The 22313-nt window shown below is 36.7% G+C and overlaps 1 protein-coding gene across 5 annotated transcripts in view; it reads left to right on the plus strand.

Annotated features, from left to right (window-relative positions):
• The window catches only part of pak7 (p21 protein (Cdc42/Rac)-activated kinase 7), a 90260-nt gene that overhangs the window by 34269 nt on the left and 33678 nt on the right, over positions 1-22313 (plus strand). For 2 of the 5 annotated variants that reach the window (XM_015394401.1, XM_015394409.1), the window contains exons 2-3: positions 4243-4466; positions 6747-6791. In XM_015394401.1, coding sequence (XP_015249887.1) covers positions 4263-4466; positions 6747-6791 — 249 coding nt within the window. In that variant the 5' untranslated portion in view covers positions 4243-4262. Of the gene's footprint in view, positions 1-4242; positions 4467-6746; positions 6792-16842; positions 17031-22313 lie in introns of those variants that run through there. The other 3 variants (XM_015394416.1, XM_015394426.1, XM_015394435.1) reach the window with 2 other exon arrangements.

Genomic DNA, 22313 nt, shown 5'->3' on the forward strand with positions numbered 1-22313 from the left:
TCTAAATTATAACAATGTGCATTTGATCTGTATTGGAAAAAAAAAAAAAAAACAGTCATTGAAAGGATTTGTTGAAGGATAATATTGGGCATGATCTAAATTATGTGTTTTTTCTGGGGCCAAATTTGACCAAGCTTCGTTTTTAAGGAGTCCACAGATTTAGAGTGATTCTTAAACATCACTTTTTGCCAGCATATTTTGTGATTCTATGTAATTTTCTTGTGTGAACTGAAAGTTGAAAGTTGTTCATTGTTTAAACAAAACAAATCTACATTTTCACTTAAAGAACCCTCATTTTTCCTCTGAGGTCACCTCCATGATGAAGGTACTCTCTATGCTTAAACACTTTTTTGAATTTGTGTTGAATGCTTGAAGCGATTTTCTGCTGCTTATTAATATGTTGCAGTGTCGCTGTGCTTATTTATGTCTTCTGTTTCTTTCCTTTCCGTTCTGTTTTTGTTTCCTTATGTCTCCCGTAACCTCCTACTTATGTTCCTCTTCAGCTCTCATCTTCAAACCTCATTAACCCCCCACATTCTGGTGCTTTCCCATCAATCTATCTCTCAATCTTTCCTGTTTGAGGCCACTAATTTAGACTGACTGACTCTCCTCCCTGGCAGCAAAGGAAATGACAGAGAACGATTCTCATGATTACATTTTTGCCGTGTCTGTTTAAAGTTGCTTTGAGAAATTTACTCTGGTGACTCTTCATTCTATAAATCTGCGAGTGAGTCCCTGCCAAGTCAGAAGAGTTAGTCATTCGCTGAAAGCAGATTTAATTAACACTTTGCAGGGAGTGACCTCTCTTTTACTAAGTAGCTTGCAGCTGAGCTCTATTTATGAGCAATTTGAAAGGAAAAGATAGTGATTTGTTTCCTCAGTTTGAATATCTTGCTGCAATATTCATGGGATCAGTTTTTGTAAAAGCTTTGATATTTTTAAGGGACATCATTATTTAAGCTTGTAAAAATGTGAAACGGCTGCAAGGTTGAAGTCATTATCATGGTCATAAGAGTTATCTGACTTTGTATCCCAGCTGGAGTCTTTCTTTTTGGAGGATCATGTCAACAAATGGCTCCCGTCTGCTTAGGTTATACCAGGCAGTATTGGTTTTCAAGGCTGTTAGTGTCCAAATTTTAGATAAAAATAGGTCTGAATTAGTTTAAGGACAACCCTAATACATAGGAAGGATATTATCCTGCTAGAATATCATTGATGCTATGAAATGTGGCCAAAAATAGACAATAATGAAAGTTCAGAGATTCCCGATTGCGATCTAATAAAACTACAACAGACATGTGAAAGACACCGGCAGGACATCCTTCCTGCATACGACCATCAGTGCTTAAAGTAGATTGTTCAAAATTTGAGTTACAGCAAAGTTTAATTTGCTGTAACTAAACTTTAAACAAACATCAGAGCTGTTTGTTTAAATTGTTTTAAATGATTTAAATCAACACAGTATACACAAAACCTTGTATATAATGTTCCTGTAGGTCGGTGCATTAAGCATCTGCCCAGCAGACAAAACTTGTGCTAAACTCATAACAGGAAGTCAGAGTGAAGACAAGAAGGTTGGGTGAGCTGTTGTTGTCAGAACACAGTGCTTCTTTATGAAAACTGGCACAATAGTTTTCTTTCAGAGCTGCAACAACTGAGTCATGACATTTTGCTCTTGTGACTGGGCATTGTGCAAATACCCAAACCAACAGTATGACAATGGGGCACACACACACACAGGTCCCAAATCACAGGCAGGACGCTCTGCACACAATACACCTTTGATTGCAGACTGGATCCAAACCTCCAGCTGTTTCTCTGACCCAAACATCAGTGATCCTTTTATTTAAGACAGGTCCTTCTTAATTGAACCACAGTCTTCTTTGTTTTCTATGTAAATATATAAACTGTTGGTTTTAGATCTTGTATCGTTTTTTTGTTTTCTTTTTCACTGCTCGGTGGCTTCCCAGCTGCAGCTTTAAAAGGAATTTGCAGCACTTGGAATAATCTCTAAATGTTTTAGCTGCCTAAAAGATAAAGACAGGATGAGCCACACTTGTCTAAGAGACAAAAACTTGTGTAATTTTATCCTCTTTGGCGAGGATTGCAGAGATTAAAGCAATAGTTCTTTAAATCCTTTCTGTTATGTTTAAACCTTTTGTATTCTATTCATTCATTCTTATTTGGATGAAGTAAATGATGGGCAACATATACAGTAAATATTCATACATGCACACAAAAGTTAGTATTAATACATATAGATGTTCCTGCCTAATCTGAATAATGTAACCTACACTTGCATAATTTGTGTCTTTTTGTTTTTTTTTATGTCAAAAAGGAAATTGATTACATCCCAAAAATTAAATCTATTCACCAAATTAAACTTGTACAAGTTTAAACAAACATTATAGTTAAACAGGAAAGTGTGCATTTTAAATTCTATTTTTATTTAACCTCTTTTTTCCCCTGAAGTTTATTTTTTCTTTAAACCTCTTTTATAAATAAAAAATACTCGGCTGGTTACAGAGCGTTTTTACAAATACTGAAGATTTTCATCTTTACCTGGTTCATCAAATATTTAACTGATTTACAAAGTATTTGCAACCCAGAAAGTCTGGTTGCCTGTTGCAGCTGTATGTTCTTATTCTAAGGGACATTTTTCAGTGGGGTGAACAACTTACATTATATTTCAAATACATTTACTTGTGGTTCACTTATCAACAGTATCAGAGCTGATTGTACTTTAGTTAGCTCCCCATCTGCCAATAAAACAGTAGCTCAACTATTCAATTTTACAAGGTTGGATCACAGCCTATAGAAGTATAACCACACTCTGACCAAGACAAGAACTGATGATCATCTTTGTGTCTGGTTCCTTTCTGTGTTGATTTAGCCATGTGGTTTTAATAATCCCACTGAAGGACATACTGCAATGACCATAATACCTTTTCAGTTTTACTGCAGAGGTTTAGTTTTGGTATTTGTCATACAATCCCGCTACATTCCTATGGCATAAGGGGAATTTTTTTTCACAATATCAACCTTCTTCACATACCAAACCTGTCTGTATTGTTGGTTGCAAAAATGTGATCTTTCAGAACTTTTTTTTTTGGTGAGAATAAATGTGGCAGCTGCTTTTTTTAAAGGTATACCATTTTAAAGTTAAAGTGGAGGATGTTCTTTTTCATTAGATAAGTGGTCCTCCTACTTGTCAAGCAATCTACGTGATCAGTCCCATTTTCATTTACCGGCGGTGAGTCTGACATGGTGGAAAATTTGCAAATCTTCTTTTGCAAAGAAAGCTTGTATGAGCGATGCATCAGCAACTTTTAAACAGAGTGTGCACGAGGAGAAATGGCCTCGCCCTCGAGTTTAATAGGCGTTCCCTCTCTGGAGCGGGTATAGGGTTGTGCATGAGCATTTTATTTTTTAAAGAGGCGAGGGTGGGTCTTTTCAAAAATTTGTAAACCTCTACTATACCTTTAAGATGAGCTCAAAGTGATAAAGTGAGCAAACATGATAACTTATAATTGGCATTGTCTATTATTGGCATATTTTCTTCCTCTGTTGCTTTGATGAGAACCTCAATACATGATACATTAGCATTAATGTTAAACACTAGTCTCATGGACTAGTTGCTTGCTATCTTGTCTTTCCCATTTTGAAGAGGGGCTACGAGAAGTAGGCATCATTATACTGTACTTGTGGGAAAAAGGAAATCTTTGATTACTGATTGAAAACTTCCTACAAACTTGGGCCAATCTAAAAAAAAATAAAATAAACTGATTATATTTACATTAACTATGTGTAAAAGCCTAACTTTAATTATTGCCAGGGCTCATGAGTGCAACACAAATTTGAAATTTAAATATTTTTGTTCAATTAAAAACATATCTAAAAAAACTAAAGGGGTCAGGCTATGCTTTGTTTCTTATCCATCTGCATAAAATTAAAACTGAATTTATTGCACAAGATTTTACTCATATCTACTAGATATGTATAAAACTATTCACAGTCTTAAATTAGAACAACTTTATTTTAGTGCATATTTTTATCTATGTCATCCAGGCGCTTCTTTAAGATTTTTTTTTTCACATTTTTCTTTACCCTTACTTAATTTTTAGATAAGATCAGGTAGCTTTAAAGGAGTCAAGTCATAGGGGTCCCAGATAGATTATTTTCCTTATATTGTCCAATCTAATTTCTGTACAGTGTAAACATGCTTTTCCTTTGGGTTGCCAGGTTTGCCAGGGTTTTCCAGCATGTTTGGGAAGAAGAAGAAACGGCTGGAAATCTCCGCTCCGTCTAACTTTGAGCACCGGGTCCACACAGGCTTCGATCCACGGGAGCAGAAGTTCACCGGACTGCCACAGCAATGGCAGAGCTTGCTGGCCGACACTGCCAACCGGCCCAAGCCCATGGTGGACCCCTCCTACATCACTCCCATTCAGCTGGCGCCAATGAAGGTATAACACAAATTTGCAGATGGCATTTGGCTTGGGCGCTAAGGACAAGTCATTACCATGTCCACATCTGCTGTTGTCATCATTTGTCCTGCATTGTCTCTGTCTCCATTTATCTATATGTCACCTACTTTTGTCTTTATGCACTTTTCTTTTTGTTAAATGTTCTCTTTATAGTCTTGTTGTCTAGCTTACATTTTCTTCTCCCTGCTTCTCTTCCCACCTGTTACTCCCCCTTTAGAGAAGAAATGATTATAATCCATACAATTTGTCCACAATAACCCCTCAAAAATCTAAAATTATGGCAGTGTTTTGACTATTTTGATGCATTAAACTCTCACAAAGACATTATATGTGTGATAATGTATGACACAGTGTGCCGAATTCATAGAAACTAAATAAAAACATTGATTACGAAATGCAGGAAGATTTCATTAAGTAAAACCATTTTATAATTTATAACAAGGTTTTGGTTATAGAGTCGTTCTTAATTTATAAATAATTGAAAGAGTTCACACCTTAGTTTAATATACAATCCGGATAAATGCAAAAACGTTGGCCTAATCATTTTCAAGTTTGATAAATCAGTTTAAGGAAGATGTTTTAAATGCATATCCACAACTTATAACACTGCTTTGTTTGGTCATTAGAATATGAGCTGCATATTTATACAAGTTTTGCAACTTGTATGAAGATCAGCTTTGCATATGCAAACAGTTTGCACATGTTTTAATACAAGGAAACCTTCTGAAGATCAGGCCTTTAATTTAGGAAATTTCAGGTCATTGCACTGATAGAAAATGTGTGATGTTTTAGAAATTCTTTTCAAAATTCTGTTCAAAATGTTAATGAGGTTTGCCATTACAGAGCCTTGCAAAAGACATACTTTTGAAATTTGATCAAAGTTCATAACATGCAGAACTAGATTGCACTAAGGAAAGCTTAGTGCAATCTTTGGGGTGTGCATGTGTATACCAGCCATGCACATCAAGACACAACGTAAACATCAGTTTTGTTTGGTCACAGATTCTCATTTTCAGTATGATTTGGACTTAAATTTGGACATTCAAGAACTGCATGTATTTTTAACAGGTTTGATCTCTTAACCTTTTAATCCTGAAAAATATAAAAATAGATTCCCATTGCATAATACTGCCACCACCATGTCTCACCATGGGGATAGGGAGATCAATTTAATGAGTAGTGAGTAGTGTTAGTATTTCATCAGTCACAGCATTATGCAGTCAACTCTAAAAGTAAAAATTTTAACATGTATTTATTTTATGAAGGGGACTTTTTTGTGTTTTTCTTCTTGCCATTCTTCCTTAAACATTGCATTTAAAGAGTGTGCGACTTTGAACAAAGCTCTATGAGACATCCAAAGCTTGTAATTTTGCTATGTAACTTAACACCAGTTCAAATGGCACAGAACCTCTCAGGGTGTTTAAAGAGCTATTTGTTCAGTAAGGCTCTCTGATAAACCTCCGATATGATTGCTGAAGAGCTTTACATTGAGATTATATCAGGTGACTTCTGAAGACAAATGGTTTGATTAGATATTTTTTAAATGGTGTAAAAAACCTAAAATGCTTTCTTGAATCATTTGGGATTAAAGACCTTCTTTTGCTCTTTAACCAAAAACCCAGTAATATGAACTCTATGATGTTAATCTCTTAAATTTGAATTTTGCAAGGCACTATGAATGGCAGACAATATGGCACTGATTCTAGTATCACTTTAATTGCAAAATATGATGCATACAGTGGGTAACTAAGTTACATTATTTGTATATTAATCCATTTAATGTTTTACGCTGCTTCACCTGTTACCATTTTGCATGCTGGTGTTGCTTTTTTGTCTCTATGTCCTGTCAATGTGTGTTTCCTGTTCTCTCTCCGAGTGTCTCCTCTGATGTGTTGTTGTTCGTCCGTTCTTCTTAACACCTCACTTTGACATGTCCGATCCATTGAAACAGTCAGGAACTCTTTAAACCACTTTACACATGTGAGGATTTCTCTTGTATTTTCAGTCATTTACAACAGAACAATATTTTGTTGTTTAAGTGAGTCAGTTTCTCTGTTGTGTCTTTAAAACAATTGTATCCATTGCTTAGAGCCTCTTTAAACAAATAATCTATTAGTCCCCGAGGAACCACTTTCAGGTCCTCCTGTCAAGAAAACCTGAAGGTTTGGTCAAATTTGGTAACGGGGAACAGCAATATGCCACAGGAGATATCTCTGAAGAGGGGTAAACAAGAAAATAATTCTCTTGCTCTCTTCACAGATATCTCCCCAGAAAGTCCGGTCGTCAGAAACGCCGTTGCCCAAAGTATGACCTCCTCTTTCCTTTCTGTTTTCAACCCCCCTTCCTCTTTTTATTTTATATTTTTCTCTCCCAACGGTCACTCTCACACAATCCTGACTCAGCCGTTTCGTTTCCACATCCCTCCCCTGCTGCCTACTGCCATACGTTTTCAGGTGGAGGTGGTATGTCAGTGGGGACAGGAGAGGGGGGGGAACAAAGAATGGCTCCACACATGACATAGCTGCATCGCTGTGCCCAGTCTTTTCTCAGAAATCATCTCCACTCTTCCTGTGTTGTCTCTCGCATGAACCTCCCTAGAAAGATAAGACTAACTCTAGCGGCATGCTACCTTTGTTTTCCCAATTGCTGCAGAGCACCATTGAAAATGATGATGAAGATAATCATGATGATGATAATGATGGTTGCTGTGATGTGAAGAGCATGTTGTCATGGCAGCTGATTCTGCTCCGATGGAGGCCAGTGCTCTGTAGAAAATGGGTCACGAAGGGTTTGCATGCGTTTGAGGAACCCTTCGTCTCATATCTTCTTTGAACTGCAACTGCTCAAGCTTGGGATAGAGGCACTTTTCCTGTCCTCTCCTTTCCTCTCCTTTTTAACAGATTTTAACATAATCTAACTACAATTTCCACTTCTTTAGAAAGTAGCAGACAAGATTAAACAGTTTACATTATGTTCTCTGCTAATTTTGCTTTTGGACGTTTGCATTTTTCACTTGTCACGGTTTAAATTTGAGAATATGCTCTGCGGACTGCTTTAGGAAATGTTAGTTTTAACATTAGAATATCCTGACTGAAGACAATGGGAGGCTGGGTACATAATAGTAAGATATATCAGACTGAAAAAGTTATGGTTTCAAAATATAACTTCTTCAGCGCCGCTGCATCTATAAGCATGTAGCCTATTTTCCTGTATTTACTTCAGGTCAGAATTTCCTGCTCTGTTTCTGGGGATGTGATGTCAAGCACTTCCATGTTGAATTAGTCCAATCCAGCAAACAATCTAAGCATTCTATTCAAGATGGTTTCTGTGGATATTAAGAAGCAACCGGCATCTAGCTCAACTCAAACAACAATGGTACCTCCATGTAAGGTGTAACAAGTTAAAAAGAAAACTGTCAAGTACAAGCGAGAGCTACGAGAACAAGTTCTGTGTTTTGACTACAGGTGGCAGTATCATTAGAAAACTCTGTAATGCCTCTTCTTTTTTTTGAGGTTTTTAGCAGCATTAGTGGCTCATTTTTTTGTACAGTGGGCTGCCAGGAAAGGGGAAACAACAGAGGGGGACAGACATGCGGCAAAGGACAACAGGTTGTATTTAAACCCGGGTCAGCCACATCGAGGACTAAGGCCTCCGTACATGGGTCATGCTCGCTAACCACTGCTCCACCAAAGCACGCCTTTGTAATACCTCTTCTCTTTCTGTCAGATTGAGTTGTTGGGAAACAGGTGTACTTGTAAAATATTTAGAAAGTCTTGGTCAGCAAAATAGAATTATAGATATTTTAAAGGTTTCATAAAGTCTAAGTAATATTAGACTAGACCAGCAAAGAAAAAAAACTAGTAAAAAAAAAAGGTGGAGGATGCAGTGTTAAAGAACTTAGTAATGATCATATAATTCATGAGATGTTCTGTCATATTATGCATCAAACTTTGTGGTTTGGGAGCTTATATAATGTAAAATTAACTTTTTTAAGCTCTTGACTGTTATTATGCTATTTCTTCATGTAATTCATGCCTTAAGGTGGTAATTTGCTTTATTTGTTCATGTCTCAGTAATTGTTATAAATTCTACTCTCCGATTAGTGGTGAGTCCCTGTCCTGGAAAATTACACCCTCCACAAAGGGAACCATAGGGGTGCTGTATGCAAAGAATACGTCCTGCAGATGTAAGTCTCGAACCCCAGCTCTCTCAGCCGTCGTGTCTATTGGTAACACACTCGTCTACTGATGGTGGCAGCCTGGCTTCTGTCAGTGTGCCCCATGCTAACAAATGAATACTTCTTTTATCATATATATAGCTATAGTTGACTTTGGATGGCTTCAAAAAGCATGATATGGAATCTGTAATCCATTTCAATCATCTTTTACTTCTTCGTGGTGATTTGGTTGATCGTATGTTAGGTAAACTGCACTACACTGCCCCCCACAAATACTGGTAGTATTGCTCTGCTTGTTGCATTTGGCTTTGCATCTGTTAGCTCCCTGGTGACAGAATAAATTATGCAAGAAATTAATGCAGAAGACAGAGGAAAGCCTCTGTGGGTATGCTTCTGTTTACATGTGTGCATAAACAGTCCTTTACTCATCAGATCAGTTAATGAGTTACTAAGAGTTTGAAATTGTTATGAAAGTCAATTTGATTCTTTGATGGCTCTTTTGCTAAGCTTAAACTGTTCATAATTTATTGATGGTTAGCAGTTTCTCCAACAGCTCCCAGATTAATCAGCTACCAGTTTATCAGACTTGAGTTGCTATAGCATTTATGTAGCATTTATTTCTTATATTAAAATAAACAGTATTTAACAAGAATTTGTATAACTGATGCTTTTCTGTTTAAATGTAAGGATTTTGGAGATATTACTATTATTATTTATTTATTATTATTATTTTTATAGTGTTCTATCTGACAATGTGGCATTAAGAATTGTTGTCATTATACCAGAAAGAGCCCAACTGATTTTACTCTTGCAAGTGGAGCTTTATGGCCTTAACCATAGTGCTCTGCTTGATTTATATTTGTAAATAGTTTTATTATGATTTATATAGGGAATGATTCATGTTATGTTGACACTACATTGAGAAAGTAGAGGAAGAGAGAGAAATGAGAAGAAAAAACAGGGAGAAAAGTTAGAGAGATTGACAAAACTTCATCAGTCTGCTTCATCACCTGCAAAGAGAGATGTAAAATGAACCACACAACCAACAATACAGCAGCACGTTGATACCGTCACTGAAGTATATACAGTATAAATCAATATGAAATGTATAAGGTGGTAGCTGAAGATAAAAAAAATGGTAAGTGGATCCAAGCACCTGTAGGTATTTGTGAGAGTGTGCTAATGTATGAAAGGTTTATCCATGGGAAAATGCTCATTAGTGGTTGTGAAAAGCTATTACACCTTTCTGTTATTGAGGTATGCAAAACTATGAAAATCAGATGCAGTCATGGTTATAACAGTTTTAGAATCTCATATCTGTTGAATTCTAAGGCTACGTTCAGACTGCAGACAAATGTGGCCCAAGTCAGATTTTCTTGCCCTGAAGTGAGTGTGTGAAGAGGCCAAATCACATGTAATCTGGCTTTTTTAAATGCCATCTGGGCCCCATTTGTATTTGGTTTTAAAGGTCTGATCTTTAGGTATCTGACTGAACAGACCCATATCGAAATTAGTATGACGATGATGTCACTCTGTACTGACAGCGCGGGGGGGGTCAAGTACAGCAAATATGGACATTGTAGACAGAGGTGTACAGTGGAGGGATAACAAAAGTTTGGATTTAATAGTATTCAAAGTATTTGGGCAGATACAATGATCCAAAAGAAACTTCATAGGTCATACTGTGACAGGTCAGTTGACTAGGGCGCTGCCACTGCTTCACGGAAGGCCATAGTTAAAAGTCTAGCTCTCTTTCTCCTCTGTCTTCTGTTCCACATTGTCTGTTGTATCATCTGACTACTTCCACTCCTTTAAATCCATCCATAGAGAGTACTTTCAGATTCTAAGAGTCTAAGAGCTGCCCCATTTAAAGGGATGTCTGATAAAAATGAATAAATAATTTAACTTTGTTGATCTCACATTAGAGAAATGTACCTTTCCATTTAATCCATCCCCTTGGGGAACAGTGGGCTGCCACTGTGCGGGCCTACAGACCAGTGTAGTGTTAAGGATCTTGCTCAGGGAGCCAGAGCGCAGGATGTAGGGATCGAATTGGGTACTTGCAACCCTCTCAGAGCACAGTCGTACTGCTCTAACTACTAGGCTAACACTCCCATCAGTGTTGTTGATACTTTTCTGCGCATGTGGGTAACTTCAGGACCACAATTTGAAACGGCCATGTAAGTTGAGCATTAAGACCTCATATCAAAGCATTTTTTTTTAAAAGCTTACATTCAAATTGTTCACTCTTGCTCCTGATTGTGTTTCAAACCAATTGCACAAGACATGCTAATCGTTGAGTAGATTTAAATTGCCTGCAAGCAGTGTGTTAAGAGAAAGAAAGGCTTGGTCAGCAGAAAAAAAAGATTATTATTTTACCTGCTGCAGGATTTGCCAAAGGAAATGTAGCTGAGTAGTAACACATTTTGACTATCCCTTTGGGCTGCCGTGTAATTTATTTCATAGTATAATTGCAAAACAAGAGAATAATGAATTTCTATTCACAGAAAGAGTCAAGTAATACATAATCTTCTGTTTAATGTCTTCAGGTTGGATTTTATTTGCTTGGCTTTTCACAGTGACACATTTTCTACCTCGGAAATGGGAAATGTGGGTCAGTTTGCTTGCACATTAAATCCACTGCTACTACATTTGCTGTCAGGAAAAGATAACTGTGACCTATAACAGAAGTATGAGTCAAAGTACAACTTTGAAGAAGGGACGTTTTCATGCTATTGGAGTTAAAATTTTTGACTTGTTTTTCAAGATTTGTCCAAAGTCGTATTAATGATTTTATGTGTATATTCAAAGACAGCGTTTCAGGAAATAAATGTAAGTTGTTATCCATCTAGTTGATTTGTTTTTTTTTGTGTGTAAGACCCACACTTCCTAGATAGGCTCAGTTATTTATAGAGTTCCACCCATGGCTCAATATCTTGCTGCTTGCTGTGACACTTAATTGACATGTAGTTTGTTGTTCATGGCAGACACCGCCAGCTCTCCCTGCTAAGGCTGTACGGGTGTGTGTTAGTGTTTATGTACCCACCAGGTGGGCGTGAATAATATGGCCACCAGTCTGACACGCCTCAGGAGCCGTCTTCATTCAAACTGGGTGGTGTAAAGGGCTGACATATTGAATGTGAAGGTTTACCTGTCGGACTGCAGTCCGGCTGCAAGTATTTAAAGAGGTCAGCGGTCTTTATCCTGAAGGCTGTTGGCCTTGGACTCATTCCCTCATTATTTATTCACAAGTTTTTTTTCATTCTGTTCCTAGACTGCTAACCTCTCCAGAGCATTTGTATTGCTTAAAGGTTTTACTCTCAATTAATGCAGCATCAGCCTATAGCATATATGTTAAATTGGATCTCTTGGTCGACTCAATGCATTAAGATTTCTATTTTTTAACATTTGTCTCCAAAGATGTCATCAAGATGTTTGTTTAGTGTTTCATTTTATGGATCTCTTCTGTTTTTTTGTCATTCAAACTAATCTGAGGAAATCCCAAAATTCTGATGGTGTAAGCTAACAGAATTGATAGTCTTAGAAAAAACAAGAAAAAAAAAAAACGAAATGAGCAAAAAGTCCAGCTGCCTTGCAATTTAAGCCTGCTTGTGGTTGCCATGACCCGGATGAATTTGAATTTATACAGGCACTACAAAAAATTGGGTTCAAATTATGATGTTATCTTAAAAGTGAAAAAGCTGTTTAAACTTACCTAAACTTACCTGAAAATAAACGCAACTAAATCTACTGGCTATGCATCAAGCACTTGTGATTAACTTTCAATATTTTTTTAAAGGTATAGAGAACGATCTTTTATTTCCAGGTGAATATCAAAATAAGTGGTCGTCCTAATTGTCATCAATATCATATCATTCTGGTTATATGTTTACGTAAGGCCGTCCTATGTGCTCATCCCATTAGCTATCTTTTTCTTTGCATGCGCACTTTTATGCGTATATCTGTGGTGAGCTACAGTTTCATTTAAGCTCGCCTTTCTCACCGCGGGTATTTTATAAGGCCCCAGGGTCATAAGAGAAAAAATGTCTACGACAGGGGTCCTCAAGTCCAGTCATCGAGAGCTACTATCCTGCAACTTTTTGATGCAACCATTTTTAACACACCTGAATCAAATGAGTGGCTCATTACCACTCCTCTGCTGAGCTAAATGAGGAGATTGAGGCTTTATATTCAGATGAGCTAGAGAAGAGATGCATCTAAAAGTTGCAGGATGGTAGCTCTTGAGGACTGGACTTGAGCACCCCTGGTCTATGAAGTGTATGAGAAGAAAAGAAAGGCCTCAGAGGAGGCAGATATATCCCACAATGCTTTGCGGGGAGAGTTTTCCTTGCAAAGCATTAAGGGATTTGCTGTCACAGCAGCCCTCTGTCGCCATAGGCTGTTGCTACCCGACAGCGGCGACTAATAACAAAGATGGTGCAGGCATCGTTTGGGGAGGCGGAGTTACATGACCAATGAGGGGTGAAATGTAGTGATCATCTGTCGGAATGGTCAGTTAACTGAGTTTACTATAAAGTCCACTATATAGTCCCCGCTCTATATAGTGATTGAGGGATTTAGGGGTTAGGGCGGATGTTCGGACACAGTAAGCTTGTATGAGCGATGCAAAGAGCAACTTTTAAACATAGCGTGCACAAGCAGAAATGGGCTCATGCATGATCTCACACCTGTTCAATAGGCATTCCCTCTCGAGAGCAGGTACAGGGTTGTGCATGTGCATTTTTTTTAAGTGGAGAGGGCTGGTCTTTTCAAAAATTTGCCAAAATCTTCCACGATACCCTACCTTAGATATTATGGGTGAATTTTGTTAATCTCTTTGTTTCATTTGAAACATTTTTAAACTTTTTAGGGTTATGCCATAGCATTTTATTGTGTTTTAATCAGGACTTATTTAGGACACTCTGCCATCTTCCTGGTGTTTTTTTTTATTTGAAGGCATTCAGACATTGTTTTTTGAATACTTGTCCAGTCATGGAACTTGGTTATGCTTTTTCTTTATCAGGATAATAATACATATCAGTTAAAACATTTTATCCAAATTCAGAAACAATGTAAGACTTTAAATACATAATAATAAAATATGAGATTTGTGAGTCAGTAATGATGCCTTGTTGTGGTGGGTAAATGGACAAAGACTTTCATGAAAAACTGCAGTAAATTACAATTATATTCTGATTTGATATCAAGTTGAGTATTATTATTAATATTATTATTATTATATGTTATTTAAAAATACATTAATAAGATCAGGTTGGCTGGTTAGCTCTTTTCCTCTAAATCAATTAAATATTCCATTAAAACTTACTTCAATATTTACTGGAGTTATGTTTTTTTTTTTGTCTGATATAAGCATTTGATTTAAAACACTAGAAATCTTTAAAGATCAAATACTACTTAACTAGTACTGTAGTGTGTCTGTAGGTGTGTGAGAGGGTAGCTGTGCTAATGTGTTGCTTTCACCAGCAGGAGAAATGCCTTTGCTCATATCAATATCAGGCTTTTCTTACTCCTTGGATGTAACGCCTGTTGGAGCTAATGGGACATCTACCATATTGACACCCATGTTAGTGTGTGTCTGTGATTGTAGATTAATGTGTTTGTGCATGCTTGCATCTTTATTTATGGCTATTGGCTTGTTAATGTTATCTGCTGGTTGGTTGTATTTCTTCAACATTGCAGCCCATATTACATTTCTTCCTTCATTTAAAAGATTGAATGACCTATATGCGAGAAAATGTATTTTTAGAAATAAATTAATCTTTTAATTTGACCAACTTGTGTCTTGTGAATAGAAGTGATATTAATGTTTGTCAGTATCCCAGCTGGAAGCCCATCCAGAATCTCTGCATCGAGCTAAAGATCAGGGTGATGGTGAAGAGGCTTCCCTGTGTTTTAAAGACTTGGAACTTATCACCAAAGAAAAATCTGTAAAACACAAGTGGAATCATTCAAAAACATTCAAAACCTCTTAGTTAAAAAAAATAAAAAATGTTATTTTATTCTTAGCTGTACCTGAAGAGTACTAACAGTATCAGAGTCACCGGGTGCTTCAACAAGATTCATATACTGTCTTTAATAACCATACCTGGTAGGAAACTAAGGACAAAAAACTGTTATACTTAGTTCTGTTTTTACAGGAAACTGGTGATAAAATCCTAATTTTTTACACAATTTTCTTCTAAACACATGAAAATTATAATCTTCTCTTGTGTTGCACAACAAGAATTCTGCAGCTTATTTTACTTTTTTTTTTTTTTTGTGGTTAGGTTTCAACCAACCAAAACTTGAATTTTTTGCAAGACTTTTGTTGTAAAACATTAGGAACAGAATTAAAATAGTATTTCAAATCTAGCTACCCGTTGTCAGGGGTCATTGATTGTTTAAATTAAGAGCTAAGGTGAGGCTAAATTGTTTGTGCTTGTTTTCATCACAGTGTGGAGACTTTAATCTGTTTACGCAGTCAGGTCATGATGTCCCTATGGAGACCAATATCTTAGTCCCCATATGGTAAAGTTCTTTTCTTTGAGCCGGGGTGAGGTTTAGGACTAAGGTGTGAATTCAGTTTAGATAAATGTCAGGGTTAAATATATATTGGCAATAGTTAGGGTTAGGGTAAGGGTCTGGGTTAGGCCATATAAAATGAATGCAAGTCAAAGAAATGTCGCCATAAGTCACAAAACAAGAGGCCTGGACTGCATTTCCAAACTAACCACTCGTGCCTCTGTATTTAAGTTTTTTTTAATGTAAATTCATGCATTTTGTATTGTAATGATAAATGAAAAGTCATTATTGGTTTTACACATTAACTTTGGCGAAATTTAGTGTCTCTCAGATATTATTATGCTAATTCAATTTTCTCATAAATAGCAATTCTTTCCTTATTTTCCATGCATTATTTGCCATCTACAATATTTTCCAAACAATCTACTGCTGTTCCCCAGATATGTGAGTTTTGTGTAGATGAGCTGTAGGTTTACATGTGCTGCAGGTACAGTGTAGGTGGAGGTGGCGGTGGTGGTGATATTTTAGGGAACTGAATAGCTTGCTGCAGTAAACCCATTATGGCTCTGCTGGAAGGATCTCAACTTATATCAGGAATATATACTTGAATGCAGAAATATGGGGTAAACTTGTTAAAGGTGTTGATGTGAAGTCAGGTTTGATTTGTCTTTGTTAACAACATGCCTTTTTGTATGGAGTCAAAAAGTCAGGAAGAAAGCTCTTTAATCTAAATCAAGTTTTTTTCTTAAGATGTCAGCTTTATTTTAGCACAAGTGCCATTCATTTAAGGCTATGCTGAATAGAAATGGGGTTAAGAAAGTGGGAGGACATGTGGAAAAGGTTCATGGAACCTGTTGTTTTTTTTCTTATTATATCAGATATTTTGTAAGCAAAAAACTTGCACTGGTTCACAAAGCAGGAGGTAGAGACTTCGATGAGCAAGTTGGGTGTTTAAGAAGTTGATTGGTCCACAGTCTCTTTTTTAAATATCAGCTCAAATTCCATAAAGGCTTTGAGTCAGGCCTTCTTTTAAACATCAGTGTTTGACTCTCAAATAATGATAAATAATGATAATGATTCCCATAACCAAAATTCTACGGATCGATAACATTTGAACTCAGGTTCAAATGTGCTTGAAGATAAGCAGGCAATATATATATATTGGTAATAAAGTCTAAAAAAAAAAAAATTGGTGAAACATTGTCAGAAAGACACAGTATCTGTTTTTACCGTGTGAACCTGCTCCAAGGTTGAGCAGCAAACCAAAAATATAACAGAATTTCTGAAGAACAGCTAAAATATGTCAGAAAAAAGCTGACGGTACATGTTTGAGCGTCAAAAAAATAAACTGTGTCTCTTTGCATATGATGTGTGGAAATATCTGGTTTTAACTTTTCATTGTACTGATCTGTTATAACTCTCAGACAGCCTCAAAGTGCTAAGACAGGCAAATAAAGTCTGATTAACACATCCCTAGTCATAAATGTCTGCAAAGTTAAAAACCACATGGCAGTTTGCATGACATCCAAAGGGATATTTGGTGCTACTTTAAATGTCAGTGGGTCAGTTGTCCACCACCCCCTACCAACTAACTGGCAGGTTATGGAGAGGGGAAACTCGATCATTAGGTTTTCAGTGGGCTTGGATCCTAGCTTACAGTAAAGTCATGCAGCAGAAGACAGGCCAGCAGACTTATTAGGGCAGGTGGACCAGGGCTGGCAGTGCTTTGGCCTCTAGCAGGGAAGAGGATTTGGGGGTTTAGGGGACAGTAGAGCTCGGGCACATTCAAAGAAACGATGAAGACTGAAGAGGCGGCGGTTTTAAAACACCGGGTTCATAAGCAGGTGGGATGTTTGACGTGCTGTATTTTGATTCAGAACTGCATGTTGGTGTGGAGGCTATACATAGCTTTGTGGGCAACAGGTGCTTATTGCTGGCAGTGCAGGCACACCTCAGACCAAATGCTGATGGTGTTGAAAAGATTAAAGCACCACAATCAGCAATCCTGAAGCATTTGGCTTTGAATGATCTTTTTTTCTATCTAAAGACCTTTTTTCCATTTATTTATTACCAAGTTTGAAAAATAATTTGCTCTTCCTTTTGACATTGATGATTGGTGTTTTCTTATTCTAGTGTGTCATGTTACATTGCAGGTTTGTGTGCTGAGGATATTTTTTTTACCTTTTAAGGAAGGAGGAATTATGTTGATTCTGTGAGCATGCAAAGAGCTGCTAATTAAGGGAAAGTGTTTTACTGGAGAGTGTGAGAGCTCCAATATTGTTATCTGTCCGTAATGAAAACTGAATGAAGTCGAGACAAGTGTTCACACACGGAGGAAGGCAAAAACCCTCTAATATGTCCTCTATGATCAGCAGTGACATTTTGGGTTTGTTAGAATTTAGAAGGAAAAAAAAATCCCAAATTTCTAATACAGCCAGAAAGTTATAATAACACAAATACGAAGGTGTGTGAAAAGTCTGCTGTTCTTAACAATTTTAAAAGATAGAATATTAAAAGTTTTTTATTTATTTTATCAAATAACAGATTCAGGCAGAAGGAACATGTTTACAACAAATTTTTTCATGTTGATATTTTATTCATGTTGATATTTTAAACAATTACAGAACACATAATTTCTACTACTTGCTGTGTAATAACTGGTCCTCCAAATGACACATCAGACTCAGCAGATAAAAACAATCCCTAAAACAATGAAGCTTGTATAAAACAGCATCATCTGTCCTTAAATATCCTTGGTCTTCATTTAGTGGAGAAACAATAGTTGGGAATTTATGTCTGATATTTTATTTAAATAGGGAGCTTTACCTCAATAAAATAGTACTTCTGTTGAAGTAAAAGTATGTTACAATAGAATCAGGCATAGAGGAAGATTTATTGTTTATACTGGAGTAAATGTAAGCAAATTAATCTACTCATTACCTGTCTCTAGTTAGTAAAAAGTATTTAAAATAGTATTTTGTATTAATTGATCCTTAAATTATTTAAAGATCCTGTCAGAATTTTCTTAACTCAAACAGAAGTGGCACATTAAGAGGTATCTCTAATGATTCCCTTTTTTCTATACTTTATCCATCAGAGTGCCTTGGAACTTCTAGTTAGTCATACATGGCTTTGGGTTCAGATATATTGTGACACAGACGCCATTTTTTCCGCTGCAGGTCACTAGGCTGGGTGAGGACTCAAAGGCTGTGTCTGAATATCCGCACTTAACCCTAAATCCCTCAATCACTATATAGAGCGGGGAATATATATATATAGACTTTATAGTCAGCACAGTTAACAGACCGTTTGGACAGATGATCACTACTTTTCGCTCCTTGTTTGTGATGTAACTCTGCCTCACTGCACAGTGCCTGCACCATCTTTGTTATTTGTCTCCCCTGTCAGGTAGCAACAGCCATGGATGATCATTATGTTTCAAGGTGCATTGTGGGAAATGCTGCTAACAGTGAGCTTGATGGTGAGGGAGGTAGAATCATCTCTAAAGCTCAGTGATGGAGAACTGCTGCAAACAGGGTCATCCAAGGCCATAGAGGCACCATAACAACCCTTAGAGACCATGCATGACAACTCTTTCTGTTCTGTCCAACACATATACAACTATGTAAACAAGCTCTACTGGGACTTTAACAGAAGCCATGCACTTTATGGGTCCAAGACTGAGCTTTGAGGGAACAAACTGAAGAAAGAGAATAATGCAAGTAGATAGAAGCATTGAGCTATGATCCTATATGCTTAGGCTGCAACTAGCAATTTTGCAAAACTTAATCGGTCGATTAATTGTTTTGATTAATAATCGGATAGCCAAAGGTTCCTTAAAGACATCTTTTTTTTTTACAAAATCAAACCAGGTGAAACTAAAACTTTTCCACTTGAACAGTTCTGGATAAAGCATTTTGTCAGACAGTTTTTTTTTTTTAATCTTAAAGAGAAAATATTTATTTATTATTGTACAATTTTGGTATAATTACTCTTGCTCTTTCATCTAAAGGCAAGTTTTAGAGTCTCTAAACTCCAGTTAACGATTAATTGATTACTAAATTAGTTGACAATTATTTCAATAATCGATAATCGCAATGAAGCCGATTAATTGTTTCAGCTCTAATATATTCTACACTGTTCTTTCCAGATTATACAGGACATGGTAAGGTGCATGACAGTGTTTATAATATGGTTGGCTCTTTAAAACACCAGAAGATTTAAAATTAAACATCTGGTGGCCCCTGGTAAAGAAAGTAGGTCATCTCTGCATCTTTCAGCAGGATAATCCTTAATATATGGCCAAGTTGACACAGAAATGGTTCAACTGACGCTAAATCGATCATCTTTGATTCCATTTCAGTCCCTAAACAACAGTTCTGTGGTTAACTTTTGGGGAAAGCCAAAGAAAGAAGAAAACCCGGGATCTGAATGATCACTGTTCACAGTGGAGGTGTCAGAGATGTATCACTCTGAATGCATCATGGCTATAAAAAGTAAAACATAGACCAAGTGATATTGTTATTGCCAAAGTTGGTTAGGGCAGCATGTTTACAGAAAGGATGCTGATAACTTTGAACCCAAACCATGACCTATTGATCTTAGACAGAACCTGACCGGTTTGAAATGTATTTTTCTGAATATGTTTCTTCTGCGTGGGATTATGCTGCTGCAATAAAAAAAGATTTGCCTATTTTAAGGCATCTTACATTTTTACCAAGGAGCCATGGTTAGCACTTTACATCAATATGTGATTTATGGTTCTTCTTTGCTCCAGATTTGTCAAAACTGTCAAACACTTCACTCTGGTGGCTATTGAACTTTTTACTGGATTTTAGAGTGCGTGATCAATATGCATTTAATTTCACATTTAATTCGATTTGGCCTCTCTATGTATTGCTTTTCCCCTGGCATTGATTTAGGATTACATTGGTCCCAGTAGAAATAGACCTAAATCAAAATAACTTCTGATTGATGCGTGTCTGTGCACTCACATAGAGACAGAGGGAACATCTGTCTTACTTGACACTGAGCATCAGTGGATGCCGTTGATTTAGTCCTCTGTTGCTACTGCCTCTGCTTCTCTCCACTCTCCTCCATCTTTTAAGTCTTGACATACGGCTGACACTCATGGTCACATTGTGCAAATAACAACAGCAACAACAAAAACGTGTCAGATTGACTTCAGAGCCAAATTTGGCAGCGGGTTTTGGCTCTCAGAGACGTGCACTGCACTTTGCCAGAGGAGCTCAAACTGTCTTGGCTTAGCACCATCCCTCAATGTCTGAATGCAGACTTTCTGGAAGGGCATTTATGTGGTGAATTTTAAACAGGAAAAGCATTACTTAAGATGATGTGTCAGGCTCTAAGCGCTGCAATTTCCTAGCAGCTTTACTGTGGAGTCCAATTTTTTTGATGAGAAACGGCAAAGTAACTGCTAATCCTCTTGAACACACGACAGTAGCTGCTGCTGAACGGCTCGGTGTAAAGCAGCTTAATGGCTGGACCTGTGGTATCCTCATGTGGCCAGACTGCAAAGTGCAGCTCCTGATCTAGGAATCTGCAAGACTTGTATATAACCACATGGTAAACATCTCTCAAATAACATCATTTCTAATGCAGGAAGTGGAACATTAATCTGGTTCTTGACACAACATACATTTGATCTGTTGTCTCCTTCATGTTAGATTAGCACAGCCCTGACAGTGTTAGCGCAGTAGGCTGTTGGATCAGGATATAATGTGTTCAGGATGTGTAAAACAGGGAGGAGCTCCAGTAGGAAAGTTTGGTTTAAGGAGAAACAACTTACTGTAAGGAATCAGACAACTCCTGCATTTTCCTTGATTTTGGAGGAACATTTCAGTTGATTGCAGCCAGGCAATGGTCTGTTTAGGATTAAGCATCTGGTCATTTAAAGCTGCAAAGGAAATCCTTACTCAGTATTGCATCGTAAAATCACAGATTAAATCCCCTAAAGGTGGAAAAGTAGAAGCATAAAAGCATTTGCTAAAAAGTAAGAGAATGATAAGGAAGAAATTTAGGATTAACTCAGACATCACAATAAGGTGCATGTTTCCACCTGCTGGCATTAAGGTGAAGTAAAAATGGCAGATATGATTTAAGGTACACTTCCCTCTATTTTAAAACATTCAACCTTTTCTGGCCAAGCCCAACTTTGAAGGGAGAAATTTATTTATCTATTTTAATTTTTCTATAATTTATTATAATAATTTTTTTTCTGCTTGCAAATTATCCAAGGTAAGAAAGGTTTTTATTTACATTCTTTATGGAAATATTCAGCTCCTTCAACAGCTAGTAGTCCATTTGTAATAATTTGTTTGGCTTGTTAGAACGATGCTTTAACCTGGCTGGGACTTGATTTTATATATATATATTTTTTTGTATTTATATGCAGTCATTCAAATGTATCAGACTAATATATGATATTTTTTATTTTGTTTTGTACTGTTTACATAAATATTACCAAATTAATATTTCTCAGAAAGAGCTGCAATTAGGAATAGGAATGTTATTTTGATTTATTCAGTCTATTTTCATTTATTTATATAATGCCTATTCAATTCAGAACTCTTTATCTTAAATCACTTTACAAAGTCTAATAATATTAAACGTACAAATAGACTCCAAGTCCTATTGATCTTAAATATCACACAACCGAAGTAAGTTTATCACTCATATTATTTGCCTGCTGCTGAATTTTAAAACACAGACGTACTTTTATTCACTGGCATTTAACACTGACATTGACGTTTATTTAGCTTTCCTATTATTGCCTTATTTTATATTTGTATGCTGTGTTTTATTCTTTTATTGTGTTTTATTATTTTAAGCTATATTCAGCACTTTGTTTTCAGCTGTAGCTGATTTAAAGCTCTATATAAGTAAAAATGATGATGATGATGATGAGGATGATGATGATGATGATGAAGGTTTCTGTCTAAGGAAACCCAGCATATTACAGTCATTCACTGAGTAATGGAATTCGCTACAGTGGACAGTCACTGTTGCTGTGTCTTTGCAGCAATTCCTTATACCAAACATGGCTGTAGTGACAGTGGAAATGAACACTCCTCTCTGACATGCAGAAACCTCTGTTTAAAATGTCA

Source organism: Cyprinodon variegatus, unplaced genomic scaffold, assembly GCF_000732505.1.
Source record: "Cyprinodon variegatus isolate N-32 unplaced genomic scaffold, C_variegatus-1.0 Scaffold25, whole genome shotgun sequence".
Classification (NCBI taxonomy): Eukaryota; Metazoa; Chordata; class Actinopteri; order Cyprinodontiformes; family Cyprinodontidae; genus Cyprinodon; species Cyprinodon variegatus.